The sequence below is a fragment of the Argopecten irradians genome, chromosome 10 (genome assembly GCF_041381155.1).
Source record: "Argopecten irradians isolate NY chromosome 10, Ai_NY, whole genome shotgun sequence".
Lineage (NCBI taxonomy): Eukaryota > Metazoa > Mollusca > Bivalvia > Pectinida > Pectinidae > Argopecten > Argopecten irradians.
Genome location: NC_091143.1, coordinates 11,029,467 through 11,052,501, shown reverse-complemented (window position 1 = coordinate 11,052,501; position 23,035 = coordinate 11,029,467). Strand labels below are relative to the sequence as shown.

Genomic DNA, 23,035 nt, shown 5'->3' with positions numbered 1-23,035 from the left:
TACAATGTTATGCACGTATAAAGCATAAGTTTTGAGTCTTAAATGCAGTCAATTATATTTATAATGATCCCAAACGAACAAAAAATGGTCTTTATAGCGAAAAGGTATTTATAGAAAGGTCAAATTGTGTTGAAATTTAAAATTAGGATTACTAAGCAGTCTTATTAAGCAGGCGGTCTTTATACAGAGATGATCATTAAGATAGTTTTGTCTGTATATTTCGTATAGTTGGTGTTCATTTCATATGATAATATGTACAACAGTCAAGTTCAAGTCTCAAAGGTTTTATTTTTGCCAGCCTTATTTTTTTAAATTTGACATGAACTGCAGACGGATTTAAGATACATGTTATCACATTAATACCTACATTTCGAAGAATCTCACGCCAAAATTGTATTGCAAAAATCCAGCGGAGGCCGTCATTTTGTCCCGCTGGCCAAGAAATCCTGACGTGACGTCATTTTTCCTGGTGTCATTTTATCATTTCCATCATGCGGACATGATAAATTTCCAGCCAATGAAAATCGTCCCAGGTCATTTTACACTGATGACACATGCAATAATATCACATGGGCGAAATCAGTGGATAACAGAACGATTATGTGATAAATATATACAATTACACCAAACTACCTCAGTCAATTTTTCTTTCTTGGGTAAGAATGCTATGATACAGAGAAGCCAATGGATCCAGAGATTCCTTAAACTGCTTCGCTTAAGGATGTATTCTTCTGAGGTTTCAGTCCCGTTTCGACAAAGATCAATGGAGTTATGAAGTTTTCAAATACAATTTACCAACATCTGTAGCAAGCTGCCAGTTGCAAATTTTGTCAAAAAATTACATTTCTATTTTTAGTAGATTTTTTTATATTGGGATTTTAAGAAATGGCCCATTTGGCGGCCTTTTTGAAATTGTGTCTTTTTTTCGCTTTTGTTAGAGCCACAGTTTTTCCATTTTTTACCGAAATTATTTTACTTAAATCATCACTGCGCACTAATATCTGAAATGATACGCTTTTGTCACTTTATTTTTACATTTAACGGTAATTTGAGAACTTTTATTTTTACTCTAAAATACTGAAAAATAACAAATATTCAAATGGGGCAAAAAAGTAAGCACACGGACCCCCAATTTTTTTTGCCAGATTTAGAAAGAACAACCCTTTCCCTACTGATATGCAAGATATTAACAAAAGTTTAATACCAGATCTTTTCCAATAAAGGGTTAAATTTGGCAAAAAAAAGCTCCATTACAAGTTATCTGATATCAAGATACGAGTGATATTCCATATCTAAATCCATTTGTAATAAAGAAATGTTTTATTGACAAGCTAGTGTTTCTAAAGGTCCCTTTGGGAATCTCTGGTGAAACAAAGTGGTCTCCAATTTACGGCACAACCTCTACGCTGAGACATCGTAATAGTAGGATTGGGACCAATCACAGAGTGTCGAAAGCCTTCTTACCGAGCCGCTTATTCTGTAACAAATCTTTCCTGTCGAACTAAACGAGAAGCATGTGACATTCACACGGCAGTTAATAACCAGCTTTGTTAATGGTTCAAAAATGTCAGACAGGAAGGATGAACTGAAATGCATGCTAATTCGTACGTGTTGCAAATCTGTTATTACGACAACAATCAAATATTTAAAATTATAATGCTTTCAGTGGAGGTGTTGTCAAGTTCAATTTGTCTTTACATTCACAATAAAAACGGATTCTGACATTGTTCTGCTCAAAAAGGACACGAGATCGTTGAAGTGAACATTTCAGTCCCGCTCTTTTGACAGAAATATCTGATTGAATAAATCTAAAAATTCAATTAAAACAGTGATCGCTTAAGTATCCTCTGTTCCATCCTCGATACTCCAGGGGTTCCGATCAATTACGATCTGTACACCTCTTGGCTATCTGATATTAAAACTATATATAAAAACAGCATAGAGAGAGAGACGTCCAACTTTATTGGTTCTTTTGGTGCACATCAAAGGACTAAATAACCTTTTCTGTTCTGTTGCTTGCACTTTTTTAAAATATTATCCAGAGGTGTAGATATTGTAAGTGATCGGAACCCCTGGACTATCGAGAATGCCTCTTTTCTGTCAGACATACACGTATTATTAGTTATCTCTTTTTAAAGGCCTACTTTGTTTCCAAACCAAATGATAAAATTTAATTGATAACAATCAATGTACAATTGTACTAGGATAAAGTTAATAAAACCCAAAACAAATGCAAGGTTCCCTGTATAAATCTATGAAAACAGGGAAGGGTTTATTTTCCTGTGGCGTAATGACGGTCAACTACTGCACGGTATTTAGGACGCAAAAGAAAAAGAAAAAAAGAAGAACCGCGTTGTAGAAATCAACATTTATCGGTTAAAATTGTTAAGTATACAACGATAAGTGTAGTATTTATGGCAAGTTAACAATTTTATTTTTTACAATTAAGCCCTGCGAGACGTTGATGAATAATTCATGAATATTCATGAATAATTAATGAACATTCATGAATTGTTCATTCTATTAATGAATATTCTTTAATTATTCATGAATATTTTCATGCAATTCATGAACTTAAAACTTCATGAATGATTTAGGAAAAAATATTTCATGAACATTCATGAATCTTTTCATTCATGAATTCATGAACGTTCATGAATCTATTATATTGATTAAATCATGAACATTCATGAACAACCAATTCATGAAAATTCATAAAAAGATCATGAATATTTAAAAAATATGCATGGACGTAAAACCATCATGAATGATCATGAATATTTATCCGTGATAATTCATTGGTTATTCATGAACTACAATTTACACAAACAATTAATGAATATTCATGAACTGGAACAAGTCATGAATATTCATGAAATTGAGTCGTTTCATGAACTTTTAAGAATGCAATTTGGAGTCAACGTCATCAGAATTTCCTTTATTCTACTTGGGGTCCAGAATTGAAATTTCCTATCAAACGAATGACAATTCTATTGGAATCAATTCAATATTCGATGGAAAAATTCTTGTGACAGTAAGTATAACCAATATATTACTATATAACATCAGAAGATCACCAACAGTTTACTGTGTTCATTATATTTTCATACTGCCACAGATAAGTGCTAACAAAATCTGTTTTCAGTGATACTCAGCCATCAATTTCATTACAGTGTAAACATTCCAAGTTGATTAGTATTTTTCCAAAATAAACCTATAATTGTACAGCATGATAATTTATATGGACAATTTAAATCAATAACATTTCACAAACCAATATCTATGCATAATCACTATAGCAATATCAGTTTGCACCAATTTCATGTTGAAAATAACTGCAGATAAATCAAAACTTACTGAAAGTCCGTGCTTAAAAAGTCCAGGAATGGGATAATCCGTTCATTAATGTGCCAAAACTACCAATACAGCAGCCATTTTGGATTGTGGCTGTGATTGTTTTTGGCGGGATATAGATATAGAAGTCACGTGACTCAAGTGGTCATATGACAAGTCATGTGACTTCAGTGGATATTAATTTAAATTCATCAAAATGAATGAAATAGCATGTAAAGAATCATTCATGAAGTTTTATGCATAACTGATATTCATTAAAATTCTTAAAAATTAATGAAACAGTTTCATTCATTTTGAAGAATTTTAATGAATATTTGTCATGCATTAAACTTCATGGCTGACTCTTGACACATTGATCATGAACGATCATGAATGTTTCATGGATTCATAAAATTTCAAGAATAGTTCCTGAGAGTCATTTGATGAATATTCATGAACTTTTTTTCATGAACCACTATCTGCTAATATTCTTGAAAGATCATGAATCATTATATGAATATTCTTGATGTCATGAATACCATCTCGCAGGGGAAAGATGCTCGACCGCTGACAAATGATGATTTTTCTCTGTCAAAAACAGGACAAGACGATTTAGTATTTTTCTTCAGTTACAAAAGTTACTTACTTTACACCATTACCACCATTGAATAGTCTGAGATTCTTTTTTATTTCAACTTTTACAAAACTTGAAGTTTTGTTGCTTTTGAATATCTATTTGCAATTTTCATCCACGTTCAAGAGAAGGTGCCAAATGCAGAGGACTACAGAATTTGTTCCACTCAAGAATTCCCAGTGGCAAGGCTTTTTAACGGTAAGGTGTCAGTTGATTAAATGAAATCTTTGTTTCTAAAACAGCTTGTAAAGTTTAATGATGCTCCACCGCCGACAGAGCATAAATGGTACCCATCATTTGAACAATAACTGGTGTTTAGTCGTGTGTATATATATATATGTCTAATTAACTCAAAAAATAATATAAAATAATTGATTTTGCTTTCGGTGTATGCGAAATCAGTACTGCATTCCATACAGGACATAGTGCCATGGAATTTTTTGCCATGGAATTAATTATTTTCAATGCCGAGGCAATTTTTTCTAGCTGTATTTTTTTATGTCATTACATTTTTAGTTGTGATTGTTTGATATTAATAATATGCCTCAAAAAAACAAAAACAAATACAAATAACTTAGTCTTTCGACTGCTATCCACCGATAATTGCAAGAAAACATGTCATGACACAATTTTCTTTCAGTTTTTTTTATATCAATAAATAAGTTGTCCAATGTTAAGCCTACACAAAAAAAAATGATTTCATTTTAAATTGCCTTTTTCATCCATTTCATTGCAAAACAAATGTGATGCCTCTCTTGATACAATCATCGAGTAAGAGATATTCGGATGAAATGGCTTTGTCGATAGCAACATGTTCTATTGGAAATGTGTGTATTGTTTAGACTTAACATAAACTAAATCAGCATAATGGTAAACTACCTCATGTTTAGTTGATACATACATTCGGAAGAATTGTGTTTTAACTATGAAAATAGTTCTTGAATTTTGACATGCACGATGCTTTCTCTGACTGATTAAAATGCAAACGAAACATTTTCTACATTTAATCAAGAATCATTTTTTTCCTTAAATATTGGATATGTTACAAAGAGTTTTTGCCCTTTGTATTAGCATCATCAGGGGCCTTTCAAAACCTCTAAGCAACTCGAAATTTAGACAATGCTGATACCATGATGATGTATGATTTTAGATTAAAAGTCAAATTACTTAAGACAACGGAAACGTGCAAAACATGCTGGCATATCAATTTTGAAAAAAATAAAAGTTATTTCAAGATTTTTGTATAATCTGAATACATGCTACATTTGTCTAACATAAACGTTGTCAGCTTTTATACCTGACTCTCATTTAAGCTTGTTTTTGTATATCAAATATGTCTATTAACACAATGTTAATCATTTCATTACAGATTTTTCCATAGTGCGGGTAGGTATCGATTGTGACGTCATTACGTTGTGAGGATAACATACGCCATCAAAACTAGGATTAAAAATTCAGTACTTACCCACAAGAACAGATAACTCTGAAATATAAAAATATCAATACCTTCCGGTAAGGGCAAACAACGACAGATAAATATGAAACGCATCCATTCAAAAATAGGTATTGATATAAACTTGAGTGAATAAATATTATGACGTTTCTAATGTTGATATGGAAACTCAAACTGATCATTTTACCTATGGGAATAATTCGCGTACCACTTGATACCCGATAACGTGTGTGCGGGACTATTGTATCTCCAGTGATGATGGAACGTAACTCTTTGTAATCTTCCCGCTGAAATGAAGTTAGCGCGGGATATCATCTTTCGACGTCATTCCATCACCAAAAGAAACATTTGTCCCACACAGAGGTTTTTGGGTACCACGTGGTACGTGAATTATTCCCATTGGGAATCATCGGCAAAGAAACGAATTTCTTGGTCAGACCTCATCACATTAATGCAATAACTCTGATATGAGTTATTTATATGTATCAATATACACATGAAAGAAATAGGCATCTTTTATGGCATATATGGTTAATTTAGATGCCAAACATTCACAAACAATTATTAAATAATGCGCATTTTGAAGATTCTGGCATCTATACAGAACCTTAATTCCATGAAAAGATAGTTAACGCTTAAGCAAACGGGGGAAACTGAGTGCATGGAATAATACAAAAACAAATAACCATATATAGGACAGTGTTATTAAAGCAATAATTTTTATTGGAAAGCTAATGAATATGAAATGACTAATATATAAATCAAATTTTCTGTCGTAAGCTTAACAAAATGGAGGTAAATGGCTAAAGGAAACTTTTCGTATAGTTAGAAGGACGAATCTGTCAATTTGTTACAAAAATAAGCTATTTCGTAGTCCAGTGTATATGTAGTTACATTGTATATACTAATCTCATTTCATCAGTTAAACAGCATGAAGCTTATATTTTCATTTTGACCTTATGTTACGCCTACGGAAATCCCGAGACTATTATCATCTCCTTCGACCGTTACCATGGTTACTTATAATTTGATATTCCATATATCATCCTTGCTGTTGGTATACAATGTCTGGTGATTTGTACGATCGCCTTTGACCATTACAACATTTTATATTACTTTTAAGACGCATTAAATGCTCTGTTTGATAGTAGGAAAAAATCACGAGTAAACTATTCTGTCTTTGCATATGATAGAGTTACCTCTCTTGGGGATAGGTATCAATTGTGACGTCATTATTTTACGAATAAGAGACTCAAATCCTTTTCTCTGTACAGTACGTTTTGAAACTTAAACACGAGTAAAAGAATTGAATTGTGTAGATCAATTCGTCAATGTTAGCCGACGATCATGTTTTACTTTTCGAAAAAAGTTGTGGTTCCTCCTGTTCACTTGTGAATCTGGGCCGCCCGCTTCGCTGCTTATTTTCAACACTTTCTCTTTCTTTAAAAATTCTTTAAAAACTTACTGATGGTACAATGAGAAATTCTACAATTTTGGCAATATCTACAATTTTCCTACCGCCTTCTTTCAATCGTACCACTTGTTCCTTTTCAGCCAATGTCAATTCCCGGTGAACCGTCCATCATTATTGTTGATATCTGCTACAGAACTAAAAGAAAAAGCCCACGCGAATTTGCCAGATATTGGAGATAACCTCCGCATTTCATCTTGCACAACACAAAAGAGCTCCGATTCTAGAACCAATTTTTGAATCGCTAGGAAATAATTACCGACGACGCGTCATAAAAAGGCTTTTGGCACGACACTGTATATGGCGTTACGCTCGTAAACTGATGACGTCACAACTAATACATTTTGGCATGGACAGATAACTGTGTAATAAACAAATACAGAATATCATCTAGTTCGTTCGTGCATTAAAGTCTTTAACATGAATTAAATAAAGTTTAATCGCAGTTACTTAAGTTCAATATCTAAAACGTCCTTACATGACTCTGGCTGGTTCTTTGTTCAATCACATATGCAACACAACTCCAAATTAAGATAAAATCATTGAATATTCTATTTGATGTCTGCAATCAATGAACGTCGGTAAAATATGCAATACTCTTTTCAAGAGATAGTACATACCATAGAAACTAGAACGAACAATATGGCCTAGGGCTAGATAAAACAGACGGAAATGTTTTGTCCACTGCGGTAAACATAATGATGGAACCATACTCTGTCAGTCGTAACGTAATGGTCGTTCTTTGATATTCTCATTATGATAACCTGACGCTAGTGTAGCAATGCAGTCTCAATGTTCGGGTTATTGAACTTTCCGCTGTCATTGTCATCAATTCCACTAGGTTAAAATTACACATCATTTTGAATTCCATCTCTAAGCATCACCTTTTGCCTTGTTGGCCATATCCTTCTTAATGTGCAAAATCGCGTGAAGAAAATATTGATTGGTGATACAATGTCTATCATCACAGACCCCGTATCGATATAGACATGCAGATTATGTCAAACTGAAGTCGTTTAAAGATTAAGACATTGTATTTTAACGAAGCCATAAGAAGGGCAGCAGACTACGAATGGATCAAAGTATTAATTTCAACGGTATAAACAAAACCATTGTTATTTAAAAGGCACCTGCCACTTGTCAAGACACACATAGTCATAGTGACAAGGCATGGGCTAAGCGAGTAGACTATGGGTGTGGTTGCAACAAATACAAACTTAATGCAAACACGGTCAAATGATATATCACTATGTATTAATACATATAAGATAGATAGAAAAATTCATCCTTTGCCTTTGCTAGCGCCGAAGGGAACTCATTTCTAAAATATTTTCTTGTCAAACTATTTTTAAGTAAACTATGTTGAGGTTACATCTTTGTTGTTCAATTAATATTAACTAAAATTTTCAAGTGTTGATATCATCATATTTTCTGTATAAGGAATTTTGATACGACTATTGCCACCAAGCAAACATGTTGACAATTTTACCTTTTTTATCAGAGTTTCCCCCCAATATATTAGATATATCAAATACAATATAATTTGTCTTTCGAACGATGTGCCTTCATCATATAGAAATTAAAGAACTTTTATACTGTACATACCACATGTGAAAGTTTTTTTTCCCCTTTTGTAATGCAGCTGTTACATCTGTCGATGGTATAGATGTCTGTGTTCCCTATCTCGCATATCCGTTCCGTAGCGATTTTAATACTGTAAACTGTAGTAGTATGTATTATCGAGTTCATGATTACAACTTATATACTAGCAATCCATTGATAGATAATTATAACTACGATATGTCTTACTTGCAAGACGTAAATATTAAAAAAAGAAAAAGAAAACATTATCATTGAAACGCATGAAATATGCCAATTATGCCAGATTTGAAATAAGTTGAACCTACATAATGATGAGACATAAAATACATGTACTTCAAAACCCAAATCAGTGACGATATCTATATTACGCAACATTTACGTGGTTATGATTCATGTAGGTGTTGATGCCACTTTTACTTTATCTTCAACGAGGTATGAAAGAATTTTTTGGGCGTAGCGGATTCTAACAAAAGTTTGCAAAAAACTTATTTCATTTAGCATTGATGTTACTATTTTTTAACTTCATAGAAGTATGAAAGAAAATTTGTTTGCAAACTGTGTGAATCCGGATTTTTGCGCCATTATGCTTTTTTTCTTCATAGTATATGAAGAAAAAGAATCCGCCAATCAGAGAGTTTGATTTATTATGAAAACAAATACAAAATAATTATAGTAGTATGAAGAAAAAGTCTCTGCCAATCAGAAAGTTGGATTTAGAATGAAAACGTATAAAATTTATTACATTTTCATATTTTTTCATTTTTCCAGATTTGAAATAAAACATGTACCTCATAATCCAGGTTATAATTGAGGTTATATATACATTATGTAAGTAGTTATGATTCATATTTATTTCCTTTTTATAATAATTACTTAGTCAGTCTATGGATCAGGATTAATGGAGACATTAAAGAAATACAAAAATACATTTGGTAAATATAATTCTCTTTCTTGAAGATGGAAATGCCGTAAAATATGATACTGTAATAAAAACTGCACTGTATGATAGAATATAGATAAATATATGAAAAATCTTAAGAACATTCGTGCTTTCTCTTTAATTCTTCACAAAACATTTACACATACATTTCTAGATATTACAACAGGATATGCGCTGATATGAAGTCGTATCGGTGTAAAACTGAATTATTTTTCATTGTTTTGTTTTATTGATAGATATAACAATGTCGAGGTATTATTTATATGTATATATACATATAATTTACAAAGCATTGGCTTATCTCAACACCCGGGTTGCAGAAACTCAGAAAGTATAATGATCGAGCGATATTTTTTATATTATGATAAATGACCAATTTAATGGTCACCATGACGACGCGTCGCAGAAGCAAGATTCATGGAATGCAAAAGAAGTTCAGGAACACAGAACATGCATCATAGTTTTGTGTGACTTTACAACAATGACGTGAAAGCAATTGAAATACAAATTTATCTAATCAAACATGGCCGTCGTCGAACACATCATAGCCTTGAAATTGTTGTTTTAGTGGTGGTGCTGACCTTTCTCGATAATCCACGCGATTCAAATGAGTCAAATCTTGCTCTGATATATTCCTTACGTTGGTTGCGTAAGCATAAACAAAATAAACATTTTTTGAAGTTCCGTCGAAAATTTTGACTAAATATGCTGTATAGCACCGGATTGGCTGCCGAGTTAATATTCGCCACAACTGTAGTAAAAACTGCAAAAGACCAGGTCATGTGAAAGGGCCGGTCAGCAAACGTGTTATAAAACGTGAGCACCTGAGGAGCAGCATAACACACAATGTACACCATCACACTGGCGACCAGCATCTTTACCACACCCTTACGCGCCTTTATCGTTTCTGCAGCGCGGTCTGTTTTACAGTTATTTTCCTTCCTCATGTGGAACTTGGTACTTAACTCATCTGTACTGGCGTATAGACTTTTACCGATGACTGCGTATAGAGTTGTTTGTATGCAAACAGGAACGAAATAAAACAGAGCAAATTCCGTGAACTTGAAAATCTGTATATCTCGGATGTGATTCGGGAAGACTATCTGGCAGTAGCCCGGTGGTATAACCTGGTTGTACATGGCAGTTGGTAACCCACAGACTAGCGAGATGATCCACACTAGGAGGACAGCTATGGCATTCTTACGTCTATTACATAAGATCTGTGCCTTGATGGGATGGACAATGGCAACAAACCTACAACATAAAACATACACTTGATTAATACCGAGAATACTAATAATGTACATTGTATATCCGAAGGCTTTGATACATATAGAATAATAAATGAAATGCTATTAAACGATTCTGAGAAAAATTTAAAATTTCGAGACGAGTGACATAAGCAAAAAATATCATATGGGTGAAATCACCGGATATAAGGCTTACTATCTGATGCATTAATGTATTATATGAAATGCTCGTTGTGTCAAAATTTCCGCGGTTGCTATGGAACAATGAACATACAAACAACGAAGCATATTATACATAATATTGTTACCATTGTTCTATCGGGAACTACGAATATTTCATACCACAAAATCAGTTGAAAGCTCCAACCCACGAAAGAAAGTCCCCATGATTATTCCATGTTATACAGTATATTGAATTTGATTACACTGGCAGTCAAACACTATGATGATGCAAGTATAGTTATATAGAAGTTTATCTTTTCTAGGTTTCGCGGAATACTATTACATTCGCAAAGAATTGGGTCATGCAATAATGGTTGATGAATGAATTATAAATAGCCTGGATGTATGACCGCCAAAGTTTTATTCCCTAAATTAATTGTCACCATTAAGTTTAAAATCGCGAATTTCTTTATCTGCGAAAATGACTAGCTCTGCGGTATGTGGTTAGAAACTGGAAATGGCATAATATAGTTAGACTAGTCAGAGCTGGCAATGTCGTGTACTGGACAGTCAAAGATTTTATCAATTACAAACAAATTTATTTCAGAAATTGGTCTTTAGTGTTCAACAACAGTGGGATGCGCAAGTCGCTATCAATAATATCAAATGCCCATTTCTCTTTTTTCTGGCAGACAAACTCTATACTGACGGCGGGGTTGAAATGTATCCCTCGTGAAATTAATTTAGAATGACTGAGTCATATGTCAGTAAAATATTGAACAAAAGTACATTTATGTTTCGTTTAAACAATGACACTTCGTGTTAACGATTTCATTAAAATTCAACCTCTAAGACGATTTGTTTTAAAATAAATCATTGCAAAAGAACATCTGATCGACCTTGGCATTACGGATACTTATGTCAAAAAACCACAAAGGAATAAACTTGTTTTGTATTGACAATGCTTCGAATCTATAATCCTCTAACCCGTTCATGAACTTAATGAGTCCTTCCCTCTGGTCATAAACTGTAGAAATGTTTTCGTATCCGGAATCTCAACTCTACACTGTGTCTTTGACACAACCACGCGTTTCTTTTAACTCTCGATTTGTATTCCAGTCATGCGGTCATTGCCACTTATGACGTATATAAGTCTAGGTATCATTCTAATCAAGCCATTGTAAACCATGACGGTATTGGTATTTCATAGAGGCTTCTTTTGTGCTTCATAAATGTCACGCTATATTCATGAGTTGGACCGGCAATACTTCTGTCAATATAAGGTTCAGAGACTGGACAAACATATTTGTCACGTGACTGAGATATGAGATAAGAAACTACGATAAGGTCAATTAGGACCTTATCGAGTGTAGAAGGATATATTCTGTGCATCTATCCTTTACTTTCTGGATAAACGTTTCTGAATTTTTTTCCAACAGTAGTTTTCTTCTGGTGTACTGTCTACGGCGGAGTGTTTTTTTTCAGTTCAAAGTTTCTAGTTTTGTCATTTTGCATATAAATGTGTGGCAGGCAAAAATATTCTTTACCATATACCATTTTATTATTTTATCGTATGCTGATGTAATCTTCTCTGATATAATACCATTACTGTGTAACCGTATTTATTTAAATGTTCACACTGTTTATTAATTTATAGTCTGAATAGTACTGTTCCGTATATTGTATTTTAGTGTATCAAAGAAATTCAATGTTTTCTACCTTAAGGTTTTTCATTGCCCGCGCTATACAGTATAATCGGGTTATGCTGAACTCTTAATACGGAGATTATAAGACCCTTGGGGTATATCTATAGATTGAAACAAATTGTCTGTAGGTGGATTGGTAAATGAAATTAAAAATAATGGTGTCTGTCATCCAAGAGTACGTTCACCAATTGGAAAACGTTATCATAGGATTGTATTGCATGCATTGTATGCTTGTTGTTAACAGAGAGATTTCGCAGAAATGGTTTGGCATATCGTGTAGCATTGAACGTTTCATTTGATGATTTCAATCAATAACTACTTTGTTTCTTCTACTTGGGTTAAAAGACGGAAATTAGGTTACAAACATTAGGGGGAAGGTACACACTTACTGTAAACTAAATTATTTTCGTGATGACTTATCTTAGCGTTCCATACCCAACGTCATCTAAACGGCGAACAGGTTTAACGAATTATAATTAAGACGCTGTATTACACTTGGAGTTGAATTTCTTTTCGCGGCATTTTTTTTAAATTTTGATCACCTGTGAGATATGTGAAAATAAATCCCACGCGAAAAAAGTTGATTTACAGTATTGAATTCCAACAGGAAAACATGATTTAGGATGTACAAACTTGTGTAATGCATACTGTAAATGTACACATTTCAGCGGTGATTTTAATGTGGTGGTAATTTTGTTTTAGCGCTCTCCGAGCAGGCATTGTTGTGCTAAATTAAGACGGAATGAATTCATTACTAAGTATGTTGTTAATATATGAACCACTAATGGTCATTGCGCTAGTGTATTCAAAAGTAATCGGTTAACATTATTTATTAGTTTCTACATATGCAAGATATGTTTACCAGATTCCAGTATAGAAAGCATCCTATACAGAAATGAGTTGGGGATGCCTATAACCATGACATCTGCTATACAATATTTCGTGTCAATCTGATACATGACTGTAATAAGTCCAGTTTTCATGATAAACCTATACTGATATAGATGCTCGTTAAACCATGATCCAGACATATGTAACATACAGACGACTTTAATTGTGAAATTGAATTTCGCTGTTGTGTTTTATCTCGCATGTGTTAGATATGTCCACACCTTGGTTCAATGCTCTATGATAGCACATGGTAAATTTAATACAGTCGTCTGCTCAACGGCATGGATGACACTGTGCAATATACACCATAGGATACATGCTCGTACGACCTGACATACTTTGGTTACGGACAGACCAAAATCACAAATTATCAGAGAACACAAGGAAGACATGATTTCCAATAGCCTTTGGATTTCTGAAAAACATTTTCGGCAGCTTTACGGTCTATAAGTAACGACTCAAAAATATCAATTCAGAAAAAAAAATTAAAAAAATACATAAAATAACTTGATTCTGAATTTCCTATGAAGTTTCAAACGGAAATACGCATGTGAACAATCAAGTTTTATCTATGCAATAACGACCGTGTGTTTCATGAACCGATTCGCATATTGCATGTAAATATCATTTTTGGGGGGAAATTAAGATTTCCCAACAGGTGACGGTTGTGTATGATGTTTATCAAACTTGTATAAGTCAATTTTCACTCTTTGGGAAACGAACATATTTATTCCATAGATTTAAAATTATTTTAAAACGTGATGATTAGTTGTTTTTCATCTGTATTCACATAAATTACAAACTATATATCGAACGAATGCTCTGTCATATGGTATTTTAATAGAGATGTTTGTACTTTAAATAATAAACTACGTGTACTTGTTGTGAATGTGATTTACCTTATTCGACCGAATAAGCGCCCATGTTTTTATACATTCTTAGGCCCCGATTTCAATTGCTCAAGCATAAATAAAGAACAAATCTAACTGTATAGATTTGCAATAATTTCGCCTTATTAACAACTTCTCATTTGTTTCAATTTTTAAAGCCCATGGCTCTTATTGGGTCGAATACGGTGATAGAAAATGCGCCACGAAAAGTCCGAAGTTGAAAGCCATTGGCGTCAAGAGAGGTTGGAGTTGACCAACGAGCGCCGATATTGGTGTTTACGCTCTAAGGTGTACACAAATAAACGATCACCAACTGTTATGGAATTTATTATATGATTTTTCTATTGGGAAACATGGATAGTTAGGAGATAAAAGATTACCATTTCGGACAATGCATTTAATACGAGTTTTATTGGATTAGACATTTAACGTAAACCCTTTGTCTCGTGCAATTGTCGTGGATGATGCATGTTCTAAAGCCCAAGGTTTGCCCTGTGTTTTACAACATTTTGTAATCCCGAAAAAAGAATATCCATATCTTTCTTATCACCATGCGAAAGAGTATCTTTTTTCTCAACGGATTTATTTTAAAATCTGCACTTTTATCATTCCGCCGTTTTGAAATAATTTCACAAAAAACTATGCCTGCAAGTAAATTCTCCATCCAGAACAGGAATGTAATACATTTTTAACACAAATCCCGTTGTTCTATATAGTAAAATTAAACTTTAATTATGAGAACAAATTATGAGAATCGTTCAAAGCAGTTCCGTTCACGAGGCATCAGAAGCTATGTTGGAAGCCTTAGATGACATGAGTTTATTGTTTGGGATTCCCAAGGTATGAGAGAATATACTGATTACACGATATCTGTACCTATGATTAAATTGGACGACTTGTTATTTGGTGGTATATTGAAGGTTATTAATGCTAGTTTCCTCTGGTTTTGACACTAGTTGCAGACATTCTAACAAATAAGGGCATAATATCATATAACAAGAGGCTCTTTGGTCTAGTGGTCGTGCCAGAGGAATCTGGCCAGCGGATATTAAGAACAGCTGAATATTTGGCTTGTAGATTTACTTCATGAGCTAATCTATCACTTTCTTTCAAAGTTATGTAGGCATTAGGATCATATATCAGTTTCAAACACATTTTTTCTGTAATTGATGCTTTTCTCTTTAGCAATGTGTTTACATTCCTATTCTGATCAACTTATTGTTCCCGTCTAAAACAATCATACTGATGATGGCATTGTGAACTTTTAGAACGTGCTGATATTTTTCAGTTTATGTTGAGAAAGGCATATGAGTCAGTGGATTCAAATTCGTTCTGAGTTAGTGGAATCAAATACATTTTGCTGCACCTACCTGACAGGACAAGAAGTCAACGAATCCAAATCCATTAAAAATATTGTTGACTAAAATATCAAATGTCTTACTCGTGTAAGGTTAAAACACTGTTTTGTAAAAATCGTGAATGCTACATGTGTATTCCATGAATGCGATGTGTTTGACTGTCGGTTTGTTTTGGGAGGCTGCGGTAAGTGGAACTCTTGACATTTTTATAGTGTTATCTCAATGAAGCAGGCTGTCAAAGACACAGAACAGCACAACCCATCTGGTCACATTGTATTGGCAACGGACTAATCAGTCGTCCCACTACCTAAATGCTTAGCCTCAATCAGAAAAAGAAATTACGACTTTTATATACTCGACCAGAGAGTGCTCAACTGATGGTTAGAATTTAGGCGGTGTCAAAGCAGAAGGTATGAAGAGAAAAACTCAGGAAAAAAAGAGGAAAAAAAGATCCAAGATTATTAAGTCGTCGGTCGTGGTCATGGAAAAGAAGGCAGTACATGTAGGTACAATTTTAACACACTTCTTTCAGTGTAGGCCAGTGTAAGAGAATATCAGCCTAAATATCAGTTTTTATAACTTTTTATTAGCACATATCGTATCAGACAAAATTAAATACATTGTGCTTTTTTAACATAAAGACAGTAGTCTTTATCAAATGTGAATTAAATGAATTGGCATAGTTCGGATGTTTGTTGCTATCTGATAGTTTATGTTGCATTTGCTACATTTATGTACTTTTGTAAATTTAACACTCATGGACTCTTGTCGGTAGGGATCGATATTCGTTTTCCTATCTAGTGACACACGAAGCATGGCTAGGATAATTGATACAGCGATCTGACTTACCTCCTTATATGACGATATATAAATTATATTAATAAATTATCTTAATTACAGATAAGTCGCGAGATATAGCTACATTGGAACAAGATGGTAAATATTTCATGATACTGTAAACCATCTTACTTTTCATTTTTTTTTCCTAATTACGCAATCAAGTTAAATTAGCTATGTAAAGAAAACTATATATATAGCATGGAAACGTGTAAATGGTATAAGCATTGAAGCCAGAAAAAGACTAGTTTATGAACAAAGAAATAGCTTTCAGTTCTCATAGAGTTTATGTTGGAGTACAAATGTCCCTCGCAAATGTTTTACATCATGTATCAAGCCTCATTAAAGGTGCATTATCTTTATTTATAAGTCTGAAAATAATTGCCCGAGATGTGGTGAAACTGTGTCACCCTAAGGTCTAAACTGTTACTATATCACTGATCACTGTACTTGTTGTGGAGATCAGGCTGGTGTCGCATGAACGTGAAATCTATAATGACGGCGACGACCCCTAAGAAAGATAAACCTCTTATTAAGGTCTTATTAACGCGATCCGACAGAGAAACAAGAGGGTTACCAATTTAAATTAGTCTATTGATGCCATACCGACAACACCGGTACAGAAAGTTCGCCGTGTTCCTGATTATCTGATTGCTATTCTGCACCACAAAACGCATTAAAGGGCACATTTTATTTTGATATCAAATTGATATGTGTGCTTAGTTTAGCAGTAAGTCAGGAGATAGCATATCTATATATTTTGGTGGTACAATATACATTTTTGTACATTATTATATATCATACGTTCAAATCATAGTATGCTACACTTGGTGTCATTTTTTTTAATTTAATGATGATTAATATAAAACATACAGCCGAGCAATTAATTAACATCTTCATTTATTGTCGAATTGTTCGTTACATGCGGTATTAAACCAAATATAGACTAATACATATCATGAGAGAGAGAAAAGACAAATATTCCATGTTCCCTTTTGAAAGAAAATCTTCGATTGTTCATGTTGACAGCAACGCTTTGATTATGTTGTAACTCAATCGAACATAATCTGTCTAGATATGAGTCTAATTCATTCTTATCGTTTCAAACCACGAGTTTAGAAATCGCCTTAATCCATTAACTCTTCATTTTTGTTGAGATATCATGTCTAAAAATTCAAATAAGACAGTTTTCTGATTCAAGGACACGGAACGCTTGCCAATAACAGAAAACAGGGAGACAAATACTGAAAATTCCATCCCGAACTGCGACAAACAACAAGTACGTCGTAGTTAGTTATAATCCTGTTTCTATCGTTTTGGGTGTTTGATACACTGAAGATCCGCGAAATATATTCTATGTATGAAAAATCTGTCAGTTTCTCTTGCTCGTCCGGTTTCTTCAACCGAATGAAACATAAACAGTATAATCTCTTCTCCTAGAATCCCTTTTCGATGGTGGCTACCGAGAAGCATAGCATGGAATATTCCTTAATATTCCACATTATAGGCTATCGTGTTTGTAAAATAGAGTAAAGGTCGGTTGGATGAATAGAAAATTGATTACATGATGGAAATAAATCGAAGACGTTTGAAATCAGTTACACTCAACCCATGTTCCGCAGATAATCCAATAAGAGCTCAATAGCGTGAGGCGCGATATCATTGTGAACATTGAGTTATCCGGACGGAGGACTAATCTATTCCGTGCATTGAGATATGGGTATGTTCATTGGAAATTCATTTTTCAGTGCCCTCTTTAATTATCCTGACATTTGATAGACTGTCAATGGCAATAATCAATACGTTTTAATGTGTAATTCTAGATCTTTACCTACAGCAGCGGCAGACTGGTGATGTTCATACATGTATATGTCTAATTTGTCTATACAGACACCCTATAAGCTGTGAGTATGGTCTTTATTGTGGGCATGTCCGCAATAGATATATACTGTAAACAATGTCGTTTTCGCGATATTTCGCGAGTTTCTCAAGAGAGCATGTAGTTGCGAAAATAAAGAAAACGCGAATTATTGTATACGCGAAACTAAGGAAATTTTAGGGAACAACCAACGAAATTAAAAAAGGCCTTCGAAATGGCCTCTGTGCATACAAGATTGATTCCAGAATAAAATTTTAACTCGACCGCTGATTTGCTGGCTAATAATGATATTCAAAATAAAATTATTTTCTAACTGGTAATTATTCCTAGATAACCACGATATGAATTTGGAAATTCAGATTGAGATTTAGGTTTAAAATATCAATTTTGAGAATGAATAGATGAAAACATTATAATTTTAGGATTTTAAGTGCAAAATGTGCTACCCTGGTTGGAGTTTGAGCTGAAGGACCCAGCCTTTTTTTCCCATCTAGTGTTATATGAGAACCTATACTTTTATTATATAACACAATAGCTAACTAATATTCCTTTGTTTTAATTATACATTACAAAGTTTGACAAACTTTAACACTGTGGTCTGTGTAAAATTATTTAGGTTGTTCCTTATACAATACTATAGCCAGGTATCGTTTCCATGCAAATCGAGATGTTTATCCAATGTGTATTGCAATCCAAAACGTCAAACCCGTGCTTTTTTTAAATGAGCGATGCAGGTCCTTTGATTCAAAACTTCAGAAAGTAACGTAATTCATCTTAATCGTAGTTCATATAGCATAATGATCTCGAGCAATCATAAACAAAAATACAATTCCTTAACTTTTAGTATGCTTTCTTTAACTATCTTAGATTTGCATCGAGTTTTAATATGTTTACTTTTTAGCTGTATTGTGGCCTAAGAGGGTTTGATTTCTTGGAATATCGTTGATGACGAACCGCTTAGAGAAGGCAGGAAAAAATGATTACATTGAGAATATAATATGTAAGCATTGGGTGTGCCGTCTAGCTTTAGAAACAACGTCTTAGTACATGCGTGCAGCCCTTTGCCTACACAGGAGACACTCATTAATTAAATAAGTCTGACTGTTGATAGGATGTTAGTATAATTAACCAACCAAGGCGGAGGACGGGTTGATGTATTTTTATATGTGTATTACCTACAGAATAATGCTTTATACATGTACTATTCCGACAGCTAGACTCAGGGAGTATCATTCTTTATTTATACGTGTTAGCTGTACTGTAGTACATGCATTAAAGTTTTCAACCAAGTTCTAATGGCAATAAAAGTGGAATAAATACATGCAAGTGAAAAACATCTTTTAAACATCCTGAACTACTTTATCAACTGTTTACAGGAATTGAGAATATAAGAAACATTTTAATTGTGTTTTGCGATAATTTTATAAATTATGCATCAGCACTGGTTTTTTTCCTTTCACACCTTGCCCTTAAATACCCGTCAGAATCTGTGAAAGGTTGTTTGTATACTTTGATGTCCCTGTTTACGGAAGTCTAATTGACCACTTGAAAGACCCCACTTATCTGTATGGCTAATTAATCAAACACCTGTCTGATACAGATAGACTGATACCGACTGACTGATATTATCTGGTTGGCAAATACGGCGTGCATTCTAAACGTGTCAATGACTGTGATCAATTATTCAAAAACATCAACAAATCAATGTGCCCTTTCGAAAGTCGTACGGCTATTTTAGAGAGCAAAACGCTTAAAAAAAACTTGATTATGGAACAGGTTAATCGCACTTTTTCAGAGAGCATAGTATTTTTTATATGTATATTCAAGGGAATTAGGCGTCCGGATGGATTTGATTGCACAACACTCCAAAAATACTCCAAAATACAAAATGCTATTTTAGAGAGCAAATCGTGCATGTGTTTGTTATAATTGAAAGCGATTTTCTCGAGTAATTTCTATATGCATCATACGAGCATTTGAGTAATTTTATATCAAGCACTAGTCTATAGAGAGCAAAGCTTTGAATTGCTTATAAGATTATAAAGTATAAAGTTATGTCTGGATTAATTAATTATGTCAGGCTATGCATAAGAAAACGAGGTTTTGGTGAATTCAATGTACATGTTGTTTAGAACCAGTTGAATGAGGGTCTGTTAGTACAGGTACGTTTGAGTACATTAGTTATAACAAACATCTGTGTGCTTTAGAATATTATTCAAATTTACATGATAAGATACTGCTGTAAATGCATGCGTTTTACAGGTGATTAGGGATCGGGAAAATCGACCGGCCTAAAAATGTTTCAGACATACACACAATGGAACCAAATAAGTTTAAATCGGAACATTAATTAGTAGTGAAAAAACGCAACTTTAGGTAACCGCGAAAATCGCAAAAAGCACAATTACTCGAAATTACGCCATAGCAAAATAGTCGTTAGGTACAAAAAACGCGAAATTAAGTAACCGTGAAAAAGTCGTAAGGTTCACTAAATGCGAAATTACGTCACAGTTAAAAGTCGTTAGGTACAAAAACGCGAAATTACGTCATCATTTAGAAATCGTTAGGAACAAAAAGCGACATTAAGCCACCGCAAAAAAATCGCTGGTTTACTGTATAATGTAAACAAAAGAAGCAATTTGACAGACGACCTGTTATACATATTAATATATAATTAATGGATGTTGTGGAGATACCCACTTTACGAGTGAAATTTCGATCTACGGCACAAATTTGTTGGGGTTTTTAAAGATGTGCTAGACAACGCTTTACTCATTGTTAACCATAAACTATAGGTACTCATGCACTTCTGAATCTATATCACTGGTCTTTATTGTTGGGTATATCTCTTAGCACTGGTAAGACTTGTTATGATGCGTTAAAGCAGTGAATACGACGTTACACTGGATACCAATAAATCACAACCTTTATCATTAGGATATGGCTTGATGACATTAATGTCATATTTACGGTAATTTACAGCACATGACATCGAGGCTCCTGGTAGTCATACCAGATTACAGGTTAAACCTTTCAGTTATCGAACATCACAAATTTTTCCCTCAAGATCACAGATAAAGTATATAATAGATATACATTTTGTAATTATCATATTATTGTATGGTCATAAATCATGGATTAACTTAGGCGAAGGGCTGTAGAGCTTGCTATGGCGAGGATTTTCACTCTGTTTATTTTTTCATCGGGGTTAATCTCAGATGATCATAATATGCTAGGACGGTTAATTGGACAGACTCGTAAGTATACACTTTCAAGGCAATAAATCAAAATAATCGAGTAAAAAAGTACAGCAAAGGAGGAAAAGTCACTATCTTTATTGTATTTTTTTATGTTGATTTCTCTCTCATGTATTGCCCACATTCCTTTTATCATTTAGTCGATATGGCTTTATTTTTTCGAAGTAATTGCATAACTTTCACATAAAAAATTAACGTGAATTTCAAGTGAACTAGGACCAAAAAAAGAGTGAATTTCACATGAAATTGGCGTTAATTTCCTGTGATTTTTTTACCATGTGAATTTCCTGTGATTTTGAATATCATGTGAAAAATTATTGCCTATTTAGATAACAAATCATTTGTGTTAACCTGAGGAAGATGGTATATTGTAACACATGTATTTATAATACACATGCAAGCATAAGATCTAATTTAACTAAAAGAAATGGATGTTGAAAAAGGCTTTTATTAGAAAATTGTGTTTTACATTTTATTGAATGTTGCATGAAATTAATTCTAATAATAATTAGACCTACTAATCGTTTATAAGTAAATGAACTTTATAATGAAAAGAGTGAAGATTACGTATGTTCCTTTACTGTATATATTAGCTTAAAGGTCTACTTACATATTTTCTATGAAACTAAGTTCAGTATGTCATCTGTTCTATAGCAAAACAAAATGACATTGTTGAAATATTAGGTTTATAGATATCATAGCTTAAATATTTAGAATTAACCAATATCGGAACAATATACTCCATCGCCGTGTTATTTGTTTGAATATTCTCAGACATTTAAGATCGTATATTTTATAAAGTCTATGTAACATATCACATACAATGCATCATTTTACATACCCTTCTCCAAAATTTAGTTTTACTTTTCAACTAGACATTATTTTCCCCCAAACATAATACTTGCCGTGAATCCAATATGTGGTAAAACTATTTCAATTACATATGTTTCATTCGTCAAAGGTAATTTAAAAATCTATCATTGTCACATAAAACGTGACCTGAATTCCATTTCGCGAGGATTTTCACCTTCAAACATCCAAAACAAGATGCTCCTTTGGCGGTAGGTGTAATGAAGTAATGATGAGGCTACTGGTAGGTGTGAAATATCGCGAAACTGAATCGTGTTGACACAAGTGTTAAGTTATTACCGATATATATCACCTTTGTAAGCGACATGCAAGAAAACGACAACATTAACACTGTATGTGTTGATTTTTTATACCTTTGCGAACAAATCGGTGCCAAGACTGTGCTATATGTTCAAAGACCTGTTAATTGTTGCACGCAATTAGGAAGGAAAAGTCTCAGTTTTTTCACCTCTTTAATTTAATGGACTATTTTTTCCTCCATTTTGCGGGTTAATTTACGTAG

The 23,035-nt window shown here is 33.5% G+C and overlaps 1 protein-coding gene across 1 annotated transcript in view; it reads right to left on the bottom strand.

Moving 5' to 3' along the window:
- Window positions 1-9,532: 9,532 nt before the first annotated feature.
- LOC138332724 (neuropeptide receptor 15-like) overlaps window positions 9,533-23,035 on the bottom strand; it is a 35,359-nt gene continuing 21,856 nt past the window's right edge. Inside the window, exon 3 of the mRNA XM_069280711.1 lies at window positions 9,533-10,687. Coding sequence (XP_069136812.1) covers window positions 9,976-10,687 — 712 coding nt within the window. The 3' untranslated portion in view covers window positions 9,533-9,975. The remainder of the gene's footprint in view (window positions 10,688-23,035) is intronic.